Source organism: Talpa europaea (genome assembly GCF_964194135.1).
Source record: "Talpa europaea genome assembly, chromosome: 11".
Classification (NCBI taxonomy): Eukaryota; Metazoa; Chordata; class Mammalia; order Eulipotyphla; family Talpidae; genus Talpa; species Talpa europaea.
The window spans coordinates 81068332-81093838 of NC_140078.1; the positions used below are offsets into that span (position 1 = coordinate 81068332).

At 41.6% G+C, this 25507-nt stretch overlaps 2 protein-coding genes across 4 annotated transcripts in view; one reads left to right on the top strand and one right to left on the bottom strand.

Moving 5' to 3' along the window:
- Positions 1-3643, top strand: part of UBP1 (upstream binding protein 1) — a gene marked incomplete at both ends in the record, with an annotated part of 41891 nt that extends 38248 nt beyond the window's left edge. For both annotated transcript variants that reach the window (XM_084247406.1, XM_084247407.1), the window contains 3 exons: positions 1066-1208; positions 1915-1966; positions 3606-3643. In XM_084247406.1, coding sequence (XP_084103532.1) covers positions 1066-1208; positions 1915-1966; positions 3606-3643 — 233 coding nt within the window. The remainder of the gene's footprint in view (positions 1-1065; positions 1209-1914; positions 1967-3605) is intronic.
- A 3501-nt stretch (positions 3644-7144) lies between these two features.
- Positions 7145-25507, bottom strand: part of FBXL2 (F-box and leucine rich repeat protein 2) — a gene marked incomplete at both ends in the record, with an annotated part of 41346 nt that continues 22983 nt past the window's right edge. Inside the window, 10 exons of one of the 2 annotated variants that reach the window (XM_084246427.1) lie at positions 7145-7252; positions 7878-8090; positions 11527-11583; positions 12129-12173; positions 12903-12963; positions 16055-16185; positions 17786-17860; positions 17996-18122; positions 18346-18441; positions 18542-18610. In XM_084246427.1, the coding sequence (XP_084102553.1) occupies positions 7145-7252; positions 7878-8090; positions 11527-11583; positions 12129-12173; positions 12903-12963; positions 16055-16185; positions 17786-17860; positions 17996-18122; positions 18346-18441; positions 18542-18610 (982 nt within the window). Of the gene's footprint in view, positions 7253-7877; positions 8091-11526; positions 11584-12128; positions 12174-12902; positions 12964-16054; positions 16186-17785; positions 17861-17995; positions 18123-18345; positions 18461-18541; positions 18611-25507 lie in introns of those variants that run through there. The other variant, XM_084246428.1, reaches the window with a different exon arrangement.

A 25507-nucleotide genomic window follows, 5' to 3' on the forward strand; every position in this document is an offset into this window, starting at 1 on the left:
ATCCCCCTTCCCTCCATCTGTCCCAGGGTTTGATCCCCTATCCCCGGGTTTGGCCTCTATCTCCATCTCCCTCGGCTGCCGGAAAAATCTACTGCATCGTCTGCTGGGTTGTGGGCTCCCCGGCCGGGGCTCGAGCTCAGGCCGCAGCGGTGATGGCGCTGCGGCTTGGCCCGCTGAGCCACTGGGGAGGTCCCCACCCTAGGCTGTTTCAGAATACCTATTAAGGAGCTAGAGAAAGAGGGTGTGAATACAGTCAGCAGGGCCTGCAGTCAGGCGCATTGGGACCACCTGTACCTCATCAGCTAAGGGCAGCAACGGCACCGTCTCACTAACCTTCCTCTCTGCTCTCAGGCTATGTCAGGATGTAAATCGCAACAAAGCGGCCCATAACTTTTTTTTGTGGGACCCTCGCTGGCGGTGGAGGAACAAACCGGCACTGCAGAGGCTGCGGGCAGCCTCGCAGCCCAGCAGCCCAGCACTAAACCGCTGCGCCACCTTTTAAATACTAAATCAGGCCCTCTGTCCACATTCATTTGGGTGGGGGGGGGAATCTTTCACATAGCTTTTAATTTTTTGGGGTGGGTGAGGCAGCTTTTTTTTTAATCTCCTTAGGACACATTCCCAGTTGGACTTACTAAATCAAAAATGACGTTTCTAGGGCTCTTTCTGTATATTGCTAGAAATAGACATTTGAAAAGATCAATGTAATTTGTGTCATAAAATCCTCCCATTTTAACTATAATTTGAATGACATTTTCAGTAAATTTCCAGTTTTGCATCCACCATCACAATCCAATTTCAGTCCCATTTACCCCAGAAAGATCACCCATGTACATTTGCAGACAATTCCCGTTGGTTTTTAATAAAAAAACTTTTTGGTCATACATTACTGTTCATATTACATTATAATTAATGTGTCTCAGGTGGGAAGTTGAGATTTTAGGGTAGTAAGGGGTCAGGAAATAGTTTGTTCCCATTTTCATTTTTACTGCTTTGAAATGTTTCGTATTATGATCGCCTGGAAAACATGAAATATTTCTGCTAAAATGTTATTTTTTATTTCAGTTTATCATGCAATCTACTTGGAAGAGATGGTTGCCTCAGAAGTCGCTCGAAAACTTGCATTGGTGTTTAATATTCCTTTCCACCAAATAAATCAGGTTTACAGACAGGGTCCTACTGGTATTCACATTCTTGTTAGCGATCAGGTAACGAACCGGCATGCCCATTTGCTTTTCCCTTTCACACTGATAGTTTACATGTCACTGAAGAAATACGGAAACACTGTGACCTCTTCTGCAAGTACTTAGGAGAATCACTTTCAGAGAATTGAACATTTTTATGAGAATTTATAAGCAAGAGTTTTAGGAGCCTAGTAATACAACGAATACAAATGAAATAACTATTTCCTCCCCCACCCTTCCGTTGTGAATCCAAACACTTGGGGACTTGTGAAGGACAGCGGGGCTTTGGCCCATTTTTATTCATCTAGATGTATTTTCCTTTTCTTCACTATTTGACTGAAAAACAGTAAGGTAAAAGTACCACTTCCCCCCACGGGTCAGAGACAAGCAGGTAGTAGTAGAAGATCACTTCCGCGTTGGCTTCGTTAGTCACCGCAGATAGGACCCAGCAGGAATGCTCCCGGCTGGATCCAGTGGGGGACTGCGCAAGGCTCTCAGCACCCACCACAGGCAGACATGACTATTATTAGCACAAGGCCCTGCCAGTGCAGCAGCTATGACTTTTTATACCTCACGCTGCCTTCACGAAGTATTACAGTCTTAGCTACTGAATTCCATACTTGTGCATAAATATACACATTGGCATTTTATGTTAATATTTGTAATCTTTTCTACTCAGTTAAGCAAGGATGATAGGCTTTTTAATTATATATCTGCTTTATCCTTCTAGATGGTTCAGAACTTTCAAGATGAGAGTTGCTTTTTATTCTCCACTGTAAAAGGTACTTTGCATGCATGCTGAAATGCTGGGATCATGACAGATCATGTGTGTGTTATAAGCAGCACTCAATGAGTATTTACCTTACCTGCTGTGTTGCAATGGGAAAGTGGGTAGGTGAGGATAAGGGTCATGAAGCTGTCAGGCAAGGCTTCTCCAAAAAGCGTCATTAATGCTGACACATGAACAGTGAGAGTGAGCCAGCCATGTGAGAGGCACCCCAAGTTGGTATGGGGCTGTCTAGGAAGGTAAATGCTTGACTTCTTTGGAGGCCCAAAAGAAGCCCCATTGCTGCCACGTACTGTGTGGTGAGGGATTTGCAGAGCAATGCGGCGTCAGTGTGACGTACTAATAGTAGCTTTTATTTGAAATACTTTGGGAAGTCATTGAAGTTTAAGTAGAGGAATAATGTGATTCAGTGTTTCCTGCGTCTCCGTGGAGGCGGAGATGGGGGGAAAACTGGACGCAGGAGGTGTCATCTGGGTGAGAGGTGATGGTGTCTCACACATTAACACTGGGCCCTGCTGGGCTTCACATTTGAGGGAGAAGTGGTTGTGGCTCTTCTAAGAGCAATGGGCAGACAGTGGTCCCAGTAAAGAGGCGGGTGTGACTGGGGACAACAATCAAACGTGCCATGGTCGATGTCTGAAAATGTCACACTGGCAGTGATTCCGTCTGAGGCTGGCAGGAGATGTCAGTTCAGAAGCCGCCAACATTATCAGTAGTGTACTCAAACCCTAGACAGTCATACAGGTCATTTAAAGAGAGGCTGAGAAATGGATCTGGACAGGGCTCAGAAAAGTCGTGTGAAAGAGTTAAAGGATGAATTTTTTTTTAATTTAAAATTTTACATGACAAAGTCATGTGTGCAGACTTTAAAAAATCTGATGGGTTAAAATCTAGATTATTAGCACAAAAGCTGCATCAACAAGAGTAAGATGTCATGTCTCACCTTTCTTAGAAGTCATTCTTGAAGGGACTAGTCCAGAACAGTGCTGAAGCTGAATTCACTCTGTGCCTGACATGGTGCGTACGGCATCGGGTTAGCTTAGCTGCAGGGCTGAATTTTAACTCGGAACTGACTCACTTTATCTTGTACTTTCTCAGAAGTACTTCTCAATTTTTTGTCCTCAATCCAATATGGTTTTTACTTTGCAAAATTCACATTACCTAAAAAAGGAAACTCATACTTTAAAGTTATGGCTGTATTTCTGTGAAAGCAGTGGACATTGCTAAGGTCAAATCTGATTGAATAATACAATATCCACGCTCAGTGCACTGTCTTTCAGACTTTTGGCCTCATGAAAATAATTCATTTTTTTCCTTCACGAATATCTGCCATGGCTCACACCATTTCTTGAGAAACTAGGACATCAGCCAGAACTGGCACTATTTTTTTTTTTAAATATTTCACATCTAAATTTAAAAATTGTTTCCAGAAAGATGGGTGGGCCCTGATGGGCTTAGGAGCAAAGGTGAAATGTCTGAAAGGGGAAGGTGTACGTGATGTGGCATTAAGGAAGAGGAGCTTGTACACGTTCGCTTTTTTTTTCCCTCCAGAAGAGTTTGAATGGGGCGGGGTGGGGGGTGCATAGACATTTCCAGGAATTTTCAGTTGTAACTTCTCTTTCTTTTTTCTGCAGTTGAAAATGGTGATGGTATCCACATAATTTTGAAGTGATGTCTTACGTAGCTTGAACTATACTCAGTACCAAATAAAGTCACGCTTAAAAGTGTGTGAAGACTGAATCCAAGAAGTCTTGGGATTGGATTTTTACTGTATGAAATGTTTCATATTGAAAACACAAGATGACCTTTCTAATGAGCTGTATGAGAGGCGAATCTCCTCACTGTCACTGCCACAGCCCAGCATCCTCTACTGAGCGTGAGCACATTGGCCAGCGAGCGTGCAGCTCTGGGGCCGTGGTGCAGGCAGGGCTGCCTGCTTCCCTGGCAGAGGCCAGTAGATACCGTTCCTAGAAGCAGCCTTTGCTGTCTCATTACACTGTATGCGGTTTGGAAATGAATGTAAAAATGTACTTGGGCATTTACCTTTTCGTGCCAGTCTGGCTTTTACTGCCTGAACCTCATGCTGACCTGGACAGTGCTCTTGTGGAGCCAGCCGTGCTGTTGGGAGTGTGTCCACGGGGAGAGGCTGCGTCTGACCTGGCGGTCGCTGGTCAGGTAAGAGGCTCGGTACCTTCTCAGAAGAAATCATGTCTAAGGGTGTGTGTCCCATGTGGTCACGCCAGATCGGGGAAGATCCAAGCCAGGAAGGTGGGCTTGAAGCAAACTGCATTATCAAGAGTACCTTGCTGAGAGGATCAGTGTAAATCCTAATAGGTACAAAGACTTTTGTGTTTGTTTTCTGCTTTGTCACAGATTTATTGAAAAACTTTGTGTCTGCTTCCATTTTAGCATTTTGTTTCTGATTTTCATTTTTGAAGCCCCATTGCCTTTTAAACTAGTGGCTTTCTTTTTTTTCCCCCTCTGTCTCTGACCACCCTTCCTATCCCACCCATCCTAGTCTGAAGCATTTTAAAAGTCCTACCCCAGGCACTGGAAAGAGATGACCTAAAGCAGGGGCGGGGGGAGCGTGACCGTTTTCTGACTTGGTGTTAAGGGATCATTGTTATCATGAAACACTAAGAATCATAAATCAGACACTAAATTGTACCACAGAAATTCCTTACATTTCTCAAATATTGAGTTACAATCATGACTAAATATTCTGGTGATTACTTAGGGGCTTTTTCCTACACCACATGATCGCTTCTTTTTTTAATGAAGAGTGCCTCCTCCACAAAACCAAATGCTGTTTGCCAATATACTTTTCAAAGGGAATCTGCTTTTAGCTTTTCCTGTTCTCCCTTTTCAAAATTCATCAGCATGCATTATTGAAGCCTGTGGTATAGCAGATGCAACTTTTAACTTCAAGGCCATTTAATTATAGCATCTCTGTCCACTTACCCCCAGGTGTCTTGGTTTTTGACTGTATTATTTCATCCTTATCCTTTGTTCAGGCAGAAGGAGGATTTGAGTTTGAAATTTCTCCCAAAAGACAAACTGCTTCCATTGGGTAAAAGCTTTGCCATTTTATGTTTTATTCATGAGAGGTTATTTCCATCTTCAGTTTGAAAATACCTAACTCCTCTGTAGCTCCTGCAAGGGAGGAGAGCTTTCCTTTCTGTCACTTTCCCTGTGTACGACCATGTTTCCTATACCAGTCACTTGGGCAAGAAGTGAGCAATTGTTTAGAGTTTCGCTTGTCTATTTAGCATTCCTTTTTGGGTCTCAAGATTTCTGGAACAATAAATGTCATTTAATGCTGTGTGCTATTTTGAATTCCTCATCAGGTTTTAAAAGTGGGGTAAAAATAATTAAAAACTCAAGTGACATTCAACATTTGTCCCAGTAAACAGGTTAAATTATGGCACCAGCAGATTTGCTACTTTGTTTTTTTAACAGTAGGGTGTACACATTTCAGTATAATAAATGTTTTCTGTATGTTTTGCAAGAGTGTGTCTCATTTAAAATTCCAGTTCCTACCAGTGTCACCGCAAGTCGTAGTCAAAGGGGGTGTTCTAAGGACACAAGAGGCCAGAGGTCAGTGTGTGGTTTTTCAATTTGTTGTCTCAAAGCTGACAAGTTATACCAGTAACTGTTCAAACCTGATTTTCTAGTCAGAGCTTCTCCTAATGTGTAAATGTCATCACTGATCATCGAGTCCAGTAGCCGGTATAGGCTCAAAAAGACGTTTAAATAACTGCTGTCGTATACCAACACTGTTAGATCAGGAAATGCTGGGGTATATCCGTAAGGAAATACAACAATCAGGACTTTAATGCTTATATATTTACCTGCCTTCTTTTCCTAGAATGCTGCTGAGGTATTGTATTCCAAATCCTTCTGAAACTGTCCAACCAAATGAAGAAGTGCTAGTCACAGGAAAACATCTCGGTTTTGCTGTCCTACTTTAGTTTCTCTGAGCTCTGAAACCCGAGTCTGGTTGCTAGGAAGGATCCACTACCATTAACATAGAAGTTCACACTGAAAGAGATGATGGGTTCTTAATCTTTAATCAAGATCACAATGGTGAACAGATAGAACACAAAATCATAACATTTAGGAGAGTCTAAATTTGGAAAATGCTTTTGTTCAGAGTTGTGTGCCGTAAGAATATAGCAATAAAATCCTCTGACATTGCAATGGCTTATTCATTTTTATGAGTGCCAACACTTTACTGAGTTTTAAGTGTAAAGATTTTCAATAGCTTGGGTGTAACTTGATTTCTAAGATTTAAAAATAAACTTGGGGGAAAAAATCACACCCATTCTGCATGCATCCATTCATTATTTTTTAATATTATAGGTAACTTCAGCCTTAATCAGTTCTCTTTCTGTAAGATCCCCCAAGTTTTGTGACAGATGACAAGATTAGCTTTTCTCCTGTAACAAAAACATGCTGTAACATCCACCAGAGCTTAGAATTTCCACTCAGGCAACAAACTCTGAGGTGTTTTTGGTCCCGGAAGTGTATATGACAAGTTGACAGAAAGGTGAAGGCCTTGCTCTACCCAGCTTAGAGTCCTCATTTCTTTGGTGTCTCGTGGAAACCTATTAACTTGCCTTCCACATAAGTCTCTACTTATAAAACTATCAAGACACTGAATTTGTAGTACAGTTCACTTCGATAACGTTGCTAAAGTGGAAAAGTCCTGATAAACAAAATGGGATCATGTGAATGACAGTAGGCCACTGGCTTAAGTATCAGGTAGAAAATTAACAGCTTGTTTTTTTTTTTTTTTTTTTTTTTTTTTTTTTTCTGCTCAACTTGTGCTAACACTGATGTGTTTGAGGAATGCTGATAAAGCCGAGGGCAGGAATTTTGTATCTAGGCAGGCACCCACATCTTAAGAAATCCAGGCTTCTTACATGATCCTGGCTACACTGAGACCACTCTTGCCAAGTGTGAACTGAAACAAGGCTTTGATTTGATTGCACCGCAGCAGATTAAAGGTGAAAACTATCACCAGAGTAATTGTAATCCCTACAGAAGTCTTTTACCTGTAAATGCCTTTCTCAATGGAGAAACAGTTGGGTGACGGTGGAGTAGGTCAGCAAGACTCGGGTCTTCTCTGGCAGAAGGGATCTCCTCTTGCCTTGAGCCCAGGCAATGGCTGTCAGAGGATGACACAGCATCTGCAGAGTCGCTGTCCACTTCCTCCCACGGCTGTAGGCGGGGTGACAGGAGCAAAGTAGGCATGGACTTTGACATGGGGGAGCTGAGCCTGAAAGTACAATGAAGAAAAAAATGCAGTCTTCACACTTATTTTTAGGGTTCTGGGTATAAACCCAGAAAAGCCCACAGATAGCCACATAGAATCACCTTTACTGTTGGGAAGGTAAGTCTCTGGCGGAGGCCAGAACCACTCCTGCTAACATACACATCCCTTAAAATGGCATCTTCTAAAGAGAAAAGGAAATCATGCCCAAAGGGATGACTTAGTCCTGTGTGCCCACTGAGGGGGGTTCTCAGCAGTTGTAGCACCCTGGACGGAGCTTCTCGCAGTGTAAATGCAACAGGCCTAAACTCAGAGCATATTCAGGAAAACAACTGTGGTGAAGGAATGCACAGAAAGCAAGCCACGTTCTAATATGCCCTCTTACCTAGAAATTAGCCAAGACTGGTGAACACCTTAAGGCCCCTATTATAAGCTGCTGAGCACCAGACTACATGGAACCTCTGCCTTACATTAGCTCTTCTATGTGGAAGCTGAATAAGGGGAATTCAAAGAAGTCCAAGAAGAGATCAGTGTGCAGAACTTCTAAGGACAGAGTGTAGAAAATGGTTGCCTATGTTCATGTTTGGCTGAGAATCGGCCTGGTTGACTAGACCGCTGCCTCCACACCTACCCGCATGCGCTTGATGCCTGCACGGGTGACCTGCTGGCAGTCATACAACTCGAGGCGCTCCAGGCCACGGCAGTTCTCTAGGTGTTCCAGAGCCACGTCAGTGATGAGGAGGCAGTTGTCCAACTCCAGTACCCGCAGTCTCTCGTGGCCACAGGTGCTATTGCTCAGGTGCAGGATCCCATCATCTGTGATGAGCTCACAGTGGGACAGACTCTGCAGAGGGGAGAAACAAGCCGATAGGAAGTACTCAAAGTAATTGCTTATTAAAAACAAAGACTTGAGGCCCTCAGACCACAAGTTTGGTAACTAGACAGTGGCTTTTCTTACCTTTCCAACCACGTCAAGTTGGAAATCAAAATTGTAGAGGAAATTTCAGGAGTTTATTCCATTGGGTGCAGTCTTACAGCTAATTCTCCATTTGAGAGGAAGCTGGCGGTGAGTCTCATGTCCTTGTTTATTTAGAAAATTGTACAGACATGACTCAGACACACTGAGCACTTTACAGGTTGTAATTAGACCTTGAACAGTATGCTGGGGCATTACTGACTACTCTGGAGTATAAACAGTAAAGGTTTGTATCATTTCAATTCTTCCTATCAGTAATTTCACACTTGCCAATTTCTCCCAATGCATATACAATAAAACATCCACCACACTATAAGAGCTCACAGGCAAGTAGTTCTGCATCACATCAGTCCCAGTAACTCATTTGTTCTTTCAAATATATGACTCCCAACTGTGCCAGGCCCTAATTACACTCGTGAGTAAAAAACTTTTCTGCACTAGTATAGCTCAGAACCTAAAAAAGAAATAGTGTGATTATTAAACAGGCTAACAAGGTAAGTATTGTGTGATTCTATGACAGGAAATGACCACTGAATTGGTATCTGAAGGATTAAAAGCCAAGTGGGAGAGAGTGCAGTGCATTGTGTGCAAGGCCTTACCTGGATGCAGGCAGAAAAAAGTAAGTACTGAATAAAGGAAGTCTGAGGAAGGAAGCATCTAGATTCAGACAAAACTGGGGAGTTAAAAGCCAAACTTGTGCTTACACCTTGGAGGGAGAGGATCATGGAGCTACAGGACGAGTGCCAACTGTGTGAATACAGGGGAACTGAAGGATCAGGAGTGAGCAACTCAATCTGGGAAGAGTATATTCATTGAGAAACATACTGGGATATGCAAGCACATTTAACATCTTTTAAAAACTGCCTTAGTTTAAGGAAAATCAGAGGGGCCACATGATCTGTTCCTGAGTTCACAGGAAAACCTGGCAAGACAGCTCACACAGCACAGCGTCCTGTTGTTTTTACACTAATAAGGAATATCAATAGAGCTACCTGCTCCGGGCCACCCACTGAATGTACAATAAACCCATGCATATATGCTCAGTTTATGACAAATCAGTCAAGATTATGCAGAGGACATGATCTCTCTTCAATAAACAGTGTTGGGAAAACGGGACTCACATACAAAGGGGTGAAATCGGACCACTATCATAGAGCACACACAAAAATCAACTCAAAAGAGATCAAAGACTTGAATGTAAGGCCTGCCTGAAATCACAAAAATCATGGAAAACGGGTAGTAAGCTCCATGATGTTGGCCTTAGTGATGATTTCAGATTTGGTACCAAAAACCAAAAAGTGAAACTACATCAAATTTAAAAGCTGCACTACTAAGAAGTCAACAAAGTGAAAAGGTAAGCTACTGAATGGGAGAAAATATTTGCAAATCATGTATCTGAAAAAGGATTAATACCCCAAATAGCTAAAGAACTCAGGGCTCAATAGAAAAAACAAAACAAAACAAAAAAACAACCAATCCAATGTAAACATGGAGAGAAGATTTGAACATTTCTCCAAACACCTAGAGGAGGCCAGCAGATGGTGTCTGCATGTCTAGCTTCCCCGGCATCCTCTGTTAGACTCCTTTCCCCAGCTGCTTTGAGAACTGACTCAAAAGCTGAGTTTGGGGCCTCCCCGGTGGCGCAGCGGTTGAGCTCTGGGTTGCGAAGCAGCCCGTGGCCTCTGCGGCGCCGGTTCGATCCCCGGCTGCTCCCCGGCCACCGGAGGAGGGTCCCACATGGCGCGCAGACCTCTCCTGCCGCCGGCTGCTCCCCTCAGCAGTGTACTTTGGTCCTTCTGCCTGCTCTGCTCCCCGCTCTGGCTCTGGTGAATTCTCTCACCCTCCTGCGCTTCTGACTGTACCCAGTGCATGTATAAACAAAAAACAAACAAACAAATACATAAAAACATGCCTCCATAAAAAAAAAAAAAAAGCTGAGTTTGATTAAATAGTATAATAGCTTTGCTAAGTAAAGGTGAATCTTGAGGGTGAAGGAGGTGATTTAACAATAACAGAGTCTAGGCTGAGGGGGAAGGAGGAGTTACCACATGGAAATTAATAATACAGCAATGGTAGAAGCAATTGATTCCATCTAGGTTATTATTGCCCTAATGCTATTTTAAAAGGGGTCTCCCTAATGGTGCAAGGGGTTAAGTCTCAGCATTATGAAGCTATCCACAGCCACTGCAGCACAGGTTCGATCCCCGGCCCGGGAGGTGACCCACATGGCACAGCAGACCTCTCCTGTCTTGCCCACTGCTCCCCTCAGCAGTGTATTCCAGTCACTCTGCCTGTTCTGTTCCCCACTCGGTCTCTGAATCCTCTCAACCCCACGCCTCTGGCCTACACCCCAGCTCTTGTATGCATAAATAAAATAAATCTTTGAAAAAAAAAAAGGACATTTTCAGTCATCAGAATCCCTTCTGAGGAAAACACTATCTGGAAGACCTTCCTTGACAGGGCCCCTGTATCCCTAGGGGGCAGGATGAAAGGCAGGAGTTAGGGGGCTAGCACAAGGCCTGTTTGTGCTTACGGTAACCCCTTCTTGAGTTTCTCCATCCTGCTGTGGGATTTCTTGTGGAAACCTGGGGCTAAGGGACAAAGGACTGGAGAGGATAAAGGAGAATCAATTACAGAACCAGATCCAGACAAATTTGGGAGCAAAGAAATTATCAGACCTAAAAAAATTATTGGCACAACACAGAGGAACACAATTTAGAGAGTTTGGACACAACTAGGTTTCTGATCTATCTGTGAAATTTGATGCCAAAGAGTTAACAAACATCCCAGAGCTGTCCAAGTCATCCCAGAGCTGTCAAGTTAAACATCCCAGAGCTGTCCAGTCACACTGTGCCTGAGGGGACGCACCCAAGGGAATTGGGAATAAGAAATATTGGCGGCAACAGCAATTCACAGTCAAATGGAGCGTTAAGAATGTTCCAATATTCTAGTCTCTGAGAACAGCCCAAGTTTAAAAGATGACAGAGAAAGCTGGATTAAGAAAAATCTGTGCCATCATCTCCATCTCAGGGCAGTGGAAAGACTGCACACCACAGAGGCCAAGAGATCTGGGGCCTTTGAGCAGTTGCATAACTTCGGGCGAGTTCCTTAACCACTCCCTGCCTCAGTTTCTTCACTGATAAAATGTAGAAACCTTGCTTCCCAAGTTCACCCAACAAAGACGCTTGAAATCAAGAACATTGATACCTTCACAGAAAGGAAATCCAGACATCACCTTGCTGTGGTGAGAAGGTCCTTTTCATCTCTAATAGGTGAATAATGTCACAAAAACACTTGGACTCACCAGGGCTTGCAGCTTAGGACAGTGAATGGAGAGCTGGATGAGTGTGTTGTCGGTTATCTGGAGAGAAACACTGTGTCAGTGTGGCCTCAACACCAGAACTTAACACCTAACCCTTCTTGAACACAAGAATCAAAAGGTGGGAAAGAAAATTAAAAAGTCATCTTAATCACACCCGGGCTGGAAAGTCCTCTCTTTACCAGTAGCCTCAAATCTGCCCACTCCTGGAGCTGCAAAATTGTTCTCTGGTCTCAAGATTGGTGCCCCAAGGAGCCTGGGGACAAGAGGAGTGGACAAGGAAGGTCCCCCAGGAGTCTCCTCTGTAGAGGTACCTTATGGATATGCAAGTTCATTTCTCCCTCAAATTCTGTGAACATGAGAGTTTATTTTGGTTGTTTGGCAGACGATGGCGCTGTCCTGAACTCCTCTGTCATGGTTCTGTCTAATGACCAACACCGGCCCTGGCCCGCCCTGGTCCCCGAGTCCTGACACCTACACTGGCACAAGGAGGGTAGCGATACTAGCCAGTCTGTATCCCTGGCTCTCCCTGGTTGTCTGCCGGTGACTGAGGGACAGCGCTATAGGGCTGCTGGGAGTCCACTCACCAGGATGCATTCTTCGAGATCCATCTTCTCCAGATCATGGCAATTCTGAAAGAGTCCATAAGACATCCCCCACCATGTGGTCAGTAGTTAGGACAACAGGGGTGGTTTGTCCTGTCCCTCTGAATACTGACCCAACAGGCTTTTCTCTTCCACTTAGGATGGTGCCCTACCCAGTGAGTGACCCAGTGAGCCAGCACATCTGTGCAGGTGCCCTTTGACTCCTATTCACTCTAGAAATGGGGAAAGGGTTGCTGTGGGCTGCATTTCCTTCTCTCACTCCAAAAAGGCAGTGGCCTACGTCTTCCCAGGGCTCACGGACATCAGCACGTACACTTTAGCCAGAGAAAAGGCTGAGGAAGGCATGTGCTGAAGTGCTGAGCCACAGTGTGGGCAGGTGAAGGAACCCGTGTCCCCAGAAGGACATGGATGCCCAGCGGCAGGCCAGAGACCCCTGGTGCCAGGTGTCTAGCAGGCAATGTGGAAGATGAGCAGAGGCAGCGCAGCCACCCAGGTCGGGGGCGATCTCAGAGGTTGGATTGGGATCTATAAGAGGGAGGACATTTCCTGCGAGGGAGGAGGTTCCTCGCACTGTGAGATCTGCTACAGAACTCGCTTCCGGCCAATGGGGGAAAAATGCAAAGAGCATTTGAGGGTTCTATTCTACTACCACACCTGAAGGTAGCTTTCGGCATACCCCAAAACGACCCCGAGTCACTTTGCGCTAGACAGGTGAATTATATCGTTTGGTTTCCTTTTTTAAAATCGCTGCCTTACCCGAGCTAAAAGTATAAAGCCTGCGTCAGTCAAATGGGAACATCGAGCAGCCTCCAAAATCCTGGGAAGAGGAAAGCAGGGGAGAAGAAGCAGCGACCAGTTAACAACAGAAACACAGACTTTATGATGCAGACTCATGAGACGCTTTCGTTTCTTACAACAGTTCTCAAGGTCAGAAATGCATGCAGTCCAGTGTCCAGACCAGGAGGATGAGGCTTAAGGGCTTAAATCCCAAAGTCCCACCCCAAACTTGGATAGTAAATTCAGGAATCTTCCCATAATGCTAACACTGTTGCTGTTGTTTTAAAAAATTATTCTATACTACAAAATGATAGTAACTAATGGACTGAAGACTTAGATATAAACCTTACATTATAAAATACATCTAAGAAAACATAGGCAATATTGCCATCAATCTTATAGATCTTTGGGGACTTGACACCAATGTTGAGAAACAAAACCAAAAATAAACAAGGGACATCAACCTTCTGTATGGGCAAATAAACCACAACAAAAAAATAAAGACAATTACTTGGTTGGGAGAATATTGTATATATTACAATATATTACAATAATATTACAATAATATATTGTACAATTACAATAATATACAATTATAATTTTATATATTGTATATATATTACAATAATATTGTATATTATACATCTGACAAAGGGTTAATATCCAAAATATACAAAGGACTCGTAAAACTCAACAATTAAAAAAAAAAAGCAATCCAAAACTGCGCAAGTGGGCCTCCCCAGTGGCACAGGAGTTAAATCTCAGCGCTACAAGCTATCGCCAGCCACTGCAGCATGAGTTCGATCCCTGGCCAGGGAGATGACCCACATAGCGCAGCAGACCGCTCCTGTCTCGCCCACTGCTCCCCTCAGCAGTGTATTTCAGTAGAACCACCTCTTCTGCTCCCTACTCTGTCTCTGGTGATCCTCTCACACCCATCCCCTACACCTCTGGTCTACACCTCAGTTCTTATATGCATAAATCTTTAAAAAAACAATTGCGCAAGAGATCTGAATAGACATTCCTCCAAAGAAGACATACAGATGGCCAATAAGCACAAGAAAAATTGCTCAACATCACTTATTATTAGGGCAATGAAGATCCAAGCCACAATGAGCTATCACCCCACATCTGGCTCTTATCAAAAAGACAAGAAATAACAAATGTTGGTGAGACTTCTTACAAAAAGGCAATCTCTTACACTGCTGGTGAGAATGTAAATAGGCTCAGCCTCTATGGAAAAATATTGGGTATTCTTAAAAAATTTTTTAAAAGGCCTATCATGTAATCTAGTGATTATAATTCTAATTACTTATCCAAAGAATATGAAACCTCAAATTTGACACGATATATGCACTCCCAAGTTCACTGCAGCATTATTCACGACAGGCAAGAGTTGGAAACAACTTAAATGCCCCTATAGATGCACTTTACGTATTCAGTGGCATAATCCTCAGATGAAATCATGCCTTTGTAACAACCTTAAGGTGATTATGCTCAGTGAAACAAATCAGAAAGAGAAAGGACAAATACTAAATGGTTCCATTCATGTGGAACATGGAAAAACAAAGCAAGCTAAGAAAACACAAGAAAAACAACTTAAAAAATCTGATAGCCAGTGTTTATCAAAGGCAAGAAGAGGAGTGGGGGACAGGTAGAGGGAGCCATTTTGATAGCAGTAAGGGGCACCAGAACTCCGGTGGTGGGTAGGATGTGGTATAGACATTTAGCAGGTGTGATGCTATCTATATACTAATACCTTATAAGGCATGGTAAATCAATAAAAATAAATATCCTACTATATATAATGACTTTAAAACAAATTACAATCAACTTTTACTCAAACATGTTGTACTCAATGAAATGCATGAGTTAATTCTCAATATTTATGCCAGCAAGGGTGGATGACACACAAACAGCAACTTTAAGTTGAATAACCCACTACAGCAATAATTTTAACTTCCTTTCTGACCAGTGTTTGATCACTCAGATTCCTTCAACTATACAGAATCTTTTTTAATACAATCGTAATGAAACACGGAAAAAAGATAGAAACAGACAATCATTACAAGATATGTAATCGATGTAAGCATGAGAAATGGATCACTTTCACTGATCAGAATAACAAAACAGGTATCTTTTTCCTGCATCTTTTATAGGGCTTAAGATAGCTGATTCTTAAGTCAAACCATGGAAGTTCCCAATTATCCTTCTTACTCATCATGGAGCCCATTATGTGATTTTCTTTCAAGTCTCAGATTCTCTACAAAACCAAAGAGAACAGTATCTACTTTCTAAATATGTAATAAGGATTAAATAAGATAATGCTTATAACAGTGCCTGACATAATCTGGAACACATATGAGCTCAAATGACATCAACTATTGTTGCCAACATTACAGTTTTAATATTCACGATATTGCCATGAGCATCAGAAAATAAACCACTATTTGTTAAAATAAAACTTTTCGTCCTGCTAGGGGAAGATGATGAATAAAAAAGGCAAATATGGGCCTCCCTGGTGGTGCAGCGGGTTAAGCGCAGCACTGTGAGGTTGACCACAGCCTCTGCAGTGCGGGTTCAATTCCCAGCCAGCCAGGGAGCAATCCACATGGCGAGGCAGACCTCTCCTGCCGCCCACTGCTCCCCTCAGCAGTGTACTTCGGTCAATCTGCCTGTTCTGCTCCCCACTCTGTCTCTGATGAATCCTCTCACCCTCCTGTGCCTACGGCCTGTACCCCAGCTATTGTATAAATAAAAAATAAATCTTAAAAAAAAGACAAATATGACTCTACTGAGAAGCTGGTGGTGGCATGTGGATGTCAGGCGATCACTGTGATGTCAAGGAAATAACAGGATGCAGCAAATCAGGTTAGCAAATGTATAAAATTCATCCAGAAATTAAAATTTTTCTGGTGGTGCAGAGTTTAGTATTCTGGACATCCCTAGATGAACTGGATTACATATTGTCCCATCCCAATCCACCCCAAAAAAGCCATCAACAACACGACCACTGCCTCCTCCAATACCACCTGTTCCCCTGCTAACAAACCTCTCCTGGCCTGCGAGGAGCCCTCCCAATCAGCCTAGGCAAGCTCTGAGCTGCAAAACAAAAGATATGGCTCACTCACTGCAGTCTCGGGCAGTTCAAAGCCAGGGCTGTGAGAGAGGCATCTGTGAGGTTGCTGCAGCCAGAAAGGCAGACAGCCTGCAGCTGGTGGCAGCCTCTGCATATCTGCACCACACCTTCATCTGTAATGCGCTGGGGAAACCAAAACAGGGAGGAAAATCAGCAGGCACCAGCAACGCTGAAATGGGAGTAGCAGAAAAATCATATCTACTGTTGGCCCATTAGTTTCGGATGCCAATTACTAACATTTTATCCTAATAATTTAATCAAAATAAGCTGAAGTACAGGGCAGAGATATTTATGTTACCTCTGCACACATTTAAAGGAATATAGCATTACTAATGGAGAGCAAACATTTTTAATTCCATTTTCCCTTCAGAATCACTTGCTTTCTTTTTCAGAAGAAAAATCATGAACTGTGTTAAAAATCAGATAAAGAATTCATCAGACTTGTCTAGTTCAGTGACATACAAATTTTAGGCTGAATTTCATACTAATTTTAAGTTATACATGTAAATATGCATGTATATTTATATTTCTTCAACTGCATTAAGAATAGCAAAAATAGGGCCTTCCCGGTGGCGCAGCGGTTGAGCGCCGGGTTGTGAAGCTGCCCGCAGCCTTTACAGTGCCGGTCCATCCCCGGCTGCTCCCCGGCCACCGGAGGAGGGTCCCACATGGCGCGCAGACCTCTCCTGCCGCCCGCTGCTCCCCTCTGCAGTGTACTTCGGTCCTTCTGCCTGCTCTGCTCCCCGCTCTGGCTCTGGTGAATGCTCTCACCCTCCCGCGCTTCTGACTGTACCCAGTGCATGTATAAATAAATAAAAATAAATAAATATTTTTTAAAAAAAAAAGAATACCAAAAATAAACAAAACACTAAATTATAGATAAATGGCTTATAAATCTACAAATTTAACCATAAATATTCCAAGTAATATCTTTATGTTAATATACAATCTATGTAGAAATAAACATGCTTATTTATATTACACTTCAAGTCACCTGCCAGTGTTACCCTACATGCAACTCAAGGTCCTATTTTTGAACAGGACAGGGCCGAGAGGTTAATATTTGTCTAGATGACAGTTTCTATTTTATATCCAATATTAAGGGCTCTAAAGATTTATGATTCATTCACTAACTGCCAGATACAAGGGATTTCCTTTACTCTTCTCAAAATTAATGTTCCCTTGAAAGAACCCAGTAGGATAGATAGCAAGCATCCTTTTCAATTTTCAATATTTGCAATGGTTTCTCATAGGCTAATCTTCTGATAAAAGTCACACCTTGTTCTTTGCATAAACATTCAAAGATTTTTATATCTGTTATTTCATCTTATCCACTGAGACAATGTGAGAGGTATCATCACCCCCAGTTTATAAGTAAAAAAAAGTATATTGAGAGCTTATCATGAATTGCTCAGGTTAATGATTACTTCAAAGCATCCCTGATATCTTTTTTTTTTTCCTGATACCTTTTTAAAAAAATCTAATCAATGTTATTTTCAGAAGAAATCTCAGGGGTTTTGTGTTGAAAGTGATGCCTTTTCACTGAGATTGCTGTTTTTCATCTTGTGGCTACTTGAGAGTTCATATAAAGACACAGGATAAGAAATACGGGTGTAGTGATCAGCCCACCTGCCTGGGGTGCCTCACAGTAGGGACTGCAGCCAATTCCTGAGACAGGTAATGTGGAACAAGAGGATGTTCACAGGAAAGACATGCTACTTACTGAACAGGACTGTAAGTTGAGGCTCACAAGCTCATGGCAGTAATTCTGAATGTGTTTCAGAGCTTCATCTTCTAACTGAGTGGACAGAGAAAACAAAACGGGTGAAATCCATGTGAGAGCACAGTGGGGCAATAAGCACAACGCAACAGCAAGTTGCAGTGTCCACACCTGACACCTAAGATAAACACGGCAACAGCAGCCCCTTGGTACCTGTGTGCAGCCCCGCAGGAGCAGGGCTTTCAGGCCGCGACAACCGCGCACCAGAGCCTCAATGCCATCCTTCGTGATCTGATCACACCAAGAAAGGTTCAGGTACTCCAGGTTTCGGCAGCCCTCACTGAGAGAAGAAACAAAACCACCCATGTGCAGTCTATCCTACAGAACATTTATCACCAGCTATAAGTTTAGTAAATCAAGCAATTCAGAGGAGAGAGAATTTCTGTGACCTGCCCAAGTCACCTACTTCTTGCTCCAATGGGGCCATTAGAAAGGATTCAGATACATCAGAACCTTCAAAGTTTTGGGTATTTCTCTTGGCCACAAGAAACAGTCACTCTCACCTGATGCCCTTTAAGGAGCTGTTTGTAATGGACACACAGGAGGTCAGATCCAGATGTTTCAGCTTGGAACAGAATCTGCTAAGGCTATAGCACGTGCTAAAAAAGAGCAGAAGCACTAAAGATATTTTCAACCATGTTTCTCTCCCCTCACTCTCCCCGTGGCCAATTAGTCACCAAACTAATGTTAACTACTTACCTGTCAGTGATTTTTGTGCATCCATTGAGGTTTAAATGTTCGATGTTTCGACAGTTCTGTGCAAAGGTCCTAAAATAAGAAAACATTTAAAAACTACCTGCAAAATGTTGGACAGCCACTAGAGGGAATGTGTAAACATTCACCTTTACAACAGTGCTTCTCTACCTTAAAAAAATATATATATACATATATATTATGGAAAGAATACTTAACATGAGATCTAGTCTCTTAACAAAATGTTTTTTTAAAGATTTATTTATTCATGCATACAAGAACCAGGGTACAGGCCAGATGCGTGGGAGGGTGAGAGGATTCACCAGAGAAAGAGTGGGGAATGGAACAGGCAGACTGACAGAAATACACTGCTGAGGGGAGAGTGGGAAAGACAGAACTGCACTCAATTGCCTGCACCACCAGGGGAGGCCCCTTAACAAAATTTTAAGGGCCTCCCTGGTGGTACAAGGGGTTAAGACGCAACTTATGAAGCTGTCCACAGCGGCTACAGCATGAGTTAGATTCCCACCCAGGGAGCTACCCACAAGGCACAGCAGACCTCTCTGACTCACCCATTGCTCCCCTCAGCAGCGTATTTCAGTCAGTCTGCCTGATCTGCTCCCCACTCTGTCTCTGGTGAATCCTCTCATCCCCCACACCTCTGGCCTGTACCCTGGTTTTTGTATGCATAAATAAATAAATAAATCTTTTTTTAAAAATTAAGTGTAAAATATATTTTTCTTGACAACAGGTACTAGTGCTACTCACACTTTAGGCTGCAAATTAGCTGGGGTACTTTTCACAGTACAGATTCTGATGGTAGAGCTAGGCAAACTGCTTGATTGTCTGCATTTCTAAAAAGCTCCTAAGTGATGCCCGAGATACTAGTCTGGGGATCACACATTAGAAGCAAACTCCTAGAATGACTGTTTAGCAGTCACAGCTCTCCTTCATTGATATCTTAACAGTCATCTGAGGTTGAAAGCCTAGTTCTCTGTCCCTTCAGCTCTATAGAAAAATCAGTTTGGGGGTGGGGGCAGGAGGGATTACAGTCATAATAAAGGGGGTGGGAATTGTAGGGGAGCTATAACCAAGATGAAAAAGCATACATTGTGCAAAAAATGAAAAATGATGTAAAAATATATAAAATATAAAAAAAAAATCGGTTTGAAGCAAGGAACCTGAACATTACCAGAACAGAATTTCACAGATCTGCAAAGAGTTCCCCCTCAAGAATTTAATAGTGTATACCAATCCGAGCATGCTTAAGAGGAAACTACCCAAGACCAAGGAAGAATTAACAAAAAACATTAACAGGAACAATAATCAGAGCTTACCGAGGGCCAGCAATAGTGCCCACTCCCAACATAATTCATGGGGCTTTGGGTAGGTTTGCAATGAGAAGATTTTTGCTTTAGAAGTAGAGATCCTAATTAGGGACTTCCTTGGTGGCCTAGGGGTGAAGTCTCACTGCTGTCACCACTATGACCTCAGTTCGATCCCAGCCAGGGAGCTAACCCACATATGGTGCAGCAGACCTCTCCTGTCTCACCTGCTGCTCCCCTTAATGTATTTCAGTACATCCACCTGCTCTGTGTCCCACTGTCTCTGGTGAATCCTCTCACCCCCTGCATCTCTGGCCTACACCCCAGTTTTTTCTACACAAAAATGAAAAGTAGAGTACAATTAACCCTAAACACTATTTTGACCTAACCTAACAAATTTTAACACAAGATCTAAAAGGAACTATGTACAAGCAATTCAATTGCACCCAGAACAAAACTCAAGAGTATTTATAGGAATACAAAATATTTTGCACACAACAAAGTAAAATTTGCATGTCTGGCATGAAACAGAAAATCACCATACATCAAGAAGAATGACATATACATAATGAGGGGAAAATTCTATCTAGGCTGACCAAGAACTGACATAGGTGTTAGAAATAGCAATAACATGCTTTATGTAAAATACAGTTCTATCAAACTAGAAAATTAAACATGCTATATAGAAACATGAGCAATATATAAAAAGACTCAAATTGAACTTTTTTAAAAAAGATTTATTTATTTATGCATACAAGATCTGGGGTGTAGGCCAGAGGTGTATGTGTGTGTGGGGTGACAGGATTCACCAGAGACAGAGCGGGGAGCAGAACAGGCAGATCCACTGAAATACACTGCTGAGGGGAGCAGCAGGCGAGACAGGAGAGGTCTGTTACGCCATGTGGGTAGCTCCCTGGCTAGGGATCCAACTCATGCTGCAGTAGCTGCCAATAGCATCATAGTGCTGAGACTTAACCCCTTGCATCACCAGGGAGGCCCAAATTGAACTTTTTGATATGAAAACCATGACTGTGATGCAAATTCACTGGGTAGGATTAAGGGCAGATTATGGAAGAAAAGATAGGGGAACTTGAAAACATAGGAAACTATGTTAAGAGAAAAAGAACATGGTAAGAGAAACATGGTAAGAGAAAAAGAACAGAGCATGAATAAACTTAGGTTGATTACGGATTTAATGATTACAGAGTTATGCCAAAATGTATCAACTTGTACAATTTAAATATGTACAGCTTATTGTATCTCAATTATTTATGAATAAAGTTCTTAAAAACCCCAATGACTTCATATACAATGATGGAGCAGGAGTGATAAAGAATATATAATGCAATATCCATTAGTATTAAGATTTTACTCTATTTTGATTACTACTGTATTGCCATTGGCTAAATCCAGACCTAGTTAGTAGGGGTGGATTTACAAATGAATAACTAGCCTCCCACCAAAACAATATCACACATGTTGGGGCAGAGTAAAAGTCCAGGCTAGTTCCAAGTGATTACAACTGAAAACTAGAAGAGCAAAACAATTTTTCTGACTCATAATTCTATGATTATGCTTATCATTTCTCACAGTAATCTGGTCCTTAGATATAAAAATGTATATAGATGTTAATATAGATTTCTGCTCTAAAATGTATGGTAAACCAATAAACATTCTTTTGTGAGATTTTTTCCAATGGCCAATATAAGAATATATTTCAATATCACTGACAATCCACATGTTCACATATTTATTTTACTTCCCTTAATGGAACCACTATTAGATTTATGTTCTATGTTATAAATTATCTTATGATCTATTCGTACATTTACATTTCCTGTTAAACTAGAATCAATCCATTCATTCCACTGGCTTACAAAGTTTTTGAAGCTGCAAAAAATCTGTTATGATGACTTGAATTTTTTGATTTTAAAAAAATCACTGTTTTGTAACATTTAAAGTGAATGTTTTGATTCTTCTAAGATGTTATGAATCAATTTTCTTGGCAATGGTGTAACAGACACTTCCATTACAAATTCTGTCTGCAGTCAATATATAATACACATTCTTGCTAAGGGTCTGTGATTGATGTATATTGTGGTAATGCTTACATCTGCAAGAGATACAGTTCCCTCCAAAGTTGTAGGTGCTATTGTTTCAAATTTTAGACATCAAACAAGTCTAAACCTTTAAATCAGAAGCAGTGTTGTAACTCAATGTTACCTCAATAAAAAAGTGACAAAAAGAAACCAAGAGAGAGAGGCCACGAGGATATGCACAAAAAGGTTCTAGTCATGTGTGTATCTCCAGAAAAGCTCAAAGCATGTCCTTAATGGTAGATTCATAACATCTTCAATAAGTAATGACTATCCAACAACAGGTGGGAAAGCATTTGCTTGGGCAGGATATATTGTTAACTGTAATAAAATGAGTGTATTAAGCACATCCCATATGAGTAAACAACATGCTGGGTTATGGTAAGGACATTTTTGAAATAATTATTTTGCCAATTAGTATAATCTCTATAAAAAGGCAGCTACTCTTTTTTTTTTTAACCTTTTTTTTAAAAGATTTATTTATTTATTTATACAAGCACTGGGTACAGTCAGAAGTGCGGGAGGGTGAGAGAATTCACCAGAGCCAGAGCGGGGAACAGAACAGGCAGAAGGACCGAAGTACACTGCTGAGGGGAGCAGCGGGGAGCAGGAGAGGTCTGCGCGCCATGTGGGACCCTCGCCCGGTGGCCGGGGATCGAACCAGTGCTGCAGAGGCTGCGGGCAGCTTCACAACCCAGCGCTCAACCGCTGCGCCACCGGGGAGGCCCAAAAGGCAGCTACTCTTATGATAAGGAAACTAGAACAGTGAAAAAGTACAGACGGGAATAGAGATGAACTAATGTAACATTATGACATGCCAGGACTTCAGATATTTCATTTCACGAAGATTTAACATTTCCATGTCAAAGCTATAACTGCCTCCACCTTGCAGGAGACCAGACTGGGATGGGAAAAACGATCTGTCCCAAGAGGTCACCTCCCTAACAATAGTGGGGCTCGTTTCTAATCCAGGTCTATTGACTCCATAGTCATTTATGGTTCTGTCATTACTCTATGTAAATTACTACAGAAAGAACAAAAGAAAAGTACATAACACATGGGTTTATTTTTGTGGATGACATGTCAGCTACGAGCTCCATGACAGTCACTGTGGATCCAACTTACTTTAAAGAGGAATCCCCAACACCAATGCAGCCTCGTAAGCTGAGCTTCCTCAGGAAGCCACCGCACCGCTTGGATATATTCTCCACTACTCGACCCTTGAATGAAGAAGGTTGGAAAAAAATCTTGTTTTATCATGCTGCTTATGTCCCAGTATAGTAACTAGAAATTTTGGAAGTGAATATATTTTTTCAGAAGACATTTTAGTACATTCCTCCGGGATAACATTTCTGTTTCTAATACATAAAGGGGCTAAAGCACTGAAAAATGTTTTTGATTAAAGCATTACATACTTAAAAAATAAAACTGTGTACTAATTTTTGAAAGCCTTCACTCTGAAGTTAGGTTTCTCCTACCCAGGGCTCACAGCCCATCAACCAATTATAAGCCTTTTTGAAGTCAGCTGTGGGAACACTAGCTGCTGAGCAGGGATCTAAAACAATATTGCGGATAAAAAGAAATCCTATTTTATGGATAAGAGAACTGGACATAAGGCCTGAAACCACAAAATATATAGAAGAAAATATAGGTAAAACACTACAAGACATACATCGTGATAACATCTTTAAAGACTCATCACCCAAAGCAAAAATAGTCAAGGAAAAGATAAACACCTGGGATTACATCAAACTGAAAAGCTTCTGTACAGCAAAAGAGACATTAACCAAAACAGAGAGACACCCTACTGATTGGGAAAAAATCTTTGCACTCCAGTCAACTTATAAGGGACTGATCACAAAGATATACAAAGAACTCACAGGACTCAACAAAAACAAAATAAATAATCCAGTCAAGAAATGGGCAGAAGAACTTAAAAGACACTTCTCCAAAGAGGAAATGCAAATGGCCAACAGGCATATGAAAAAATGTTCAACATCCCTTATCATCAGGGAAATGCAAATCAAAACCACATCTATACTACCTTACACCAGTAGGAATGCACATCTCAAAAAAACAAGCAACAACAAACGTTGGCGAGGATGTGGTAGAAAAGGAACTCTCCCACATTGCTGGTGGGAGTGCAACCTGGTCCAGCCACTATGGAAAGCTGTCTGGAGGTTCCTCAGTTCACTAAAAATGGAGCTACCATCTGACCCAGCAATTCCACTCCTAGGAATCTCCCCAAAGGACACAAAAACATTGATTCAAAAGAACACCCATACCCCTATGTTTATTGCAGCACTATTTACAATAGGTAAAACCTGTAAACAACCCAAATGCCCAAAAATAGATGACTGGATCAAGAGCATGTACTAAATATACACGATGGAATATTATTCAGCATTCAAAATATTCGCAGCAACATGGATGGAACTAGAAGGAATTATGCTCAGTGAAATAAGCCAGAAGGAAAAAGAAAAACACCAGATGGTTTCACTTATAGCAGGAATATAGGGGAACCAAATAAGACATCAATGTAAAAAAAATAATAACAGTACAAAACTCAACAGAGCAAAAAAAGATAATACAAATCAGAGACATTCTGCAGGGGAGGAGAAGGGAAAGGGATCAGAGGGAGGGAGGAGCACAGGGGACTGAGGTGATGGTACATTGGTGAAGGACACGCTATGGGGACTACACCTGAGGGGTGGGGAAGCAAATATTGTTTAAAAATGAACAATGATGTAAAAAAAATTTAAAAATAAAAAAATAAAAAGAAATCCTATTTTAGCTGAACATCACTACTCCAAAAGTATGAAAATATAGTGTAAAAATTCCCCTTATCCTTCTGAGCAATTCCCTATTTAAATATATTTTCTCTGAAAAAAAAAATATATATATATTTTCTTTGAAAGAAGGAACGGTTGATGATACTGGCAAAGACATTAGAAAAGGAAAAAAGAAAATGAACACTAAGTAATTTCACTTTCTCAAGCACAATTTTAACTCTATCATGACTATTATGTCTCATTTAATACATTTAATACTATTTAATAATAGTCTATAACAATGTTATAGACTATTACTCTGCAATGGAGGTAATGGAGAATATATCTGGACTACCGGATGACTCAGGATGTCTCTTAGTATTACCATGTCCTGTGATTAAAGTCAATGGAAAAGTACAAGTCAATCCAGACAGAACTACTAAAGGCCCAGACAGAACTACTAAAGGCCCAGACATTTCAGGAATGATGGTTTGGGCCACTCTATAAAGTGAAGAACCACAACCAGCTCAGTTGTTGGCAGAAGACAAAAGAAGTACAGAACGGTTAGAAACAGGCAGTTATAAATACAAACTATGACCATGTGATCAGTTACAGCAATGAGTATTTCCTTTTTGTTATAAATATGTGTCTGAATATGTATAAAGTAAATATATTTGTTTTGTTCCTGCTATATTTGCTTATGTAACACAAGATCCATTGACTTTATTATTGTAGTATTTAATTTCTGTTAACTCTACGTCACAGTATTTAAGATATGGG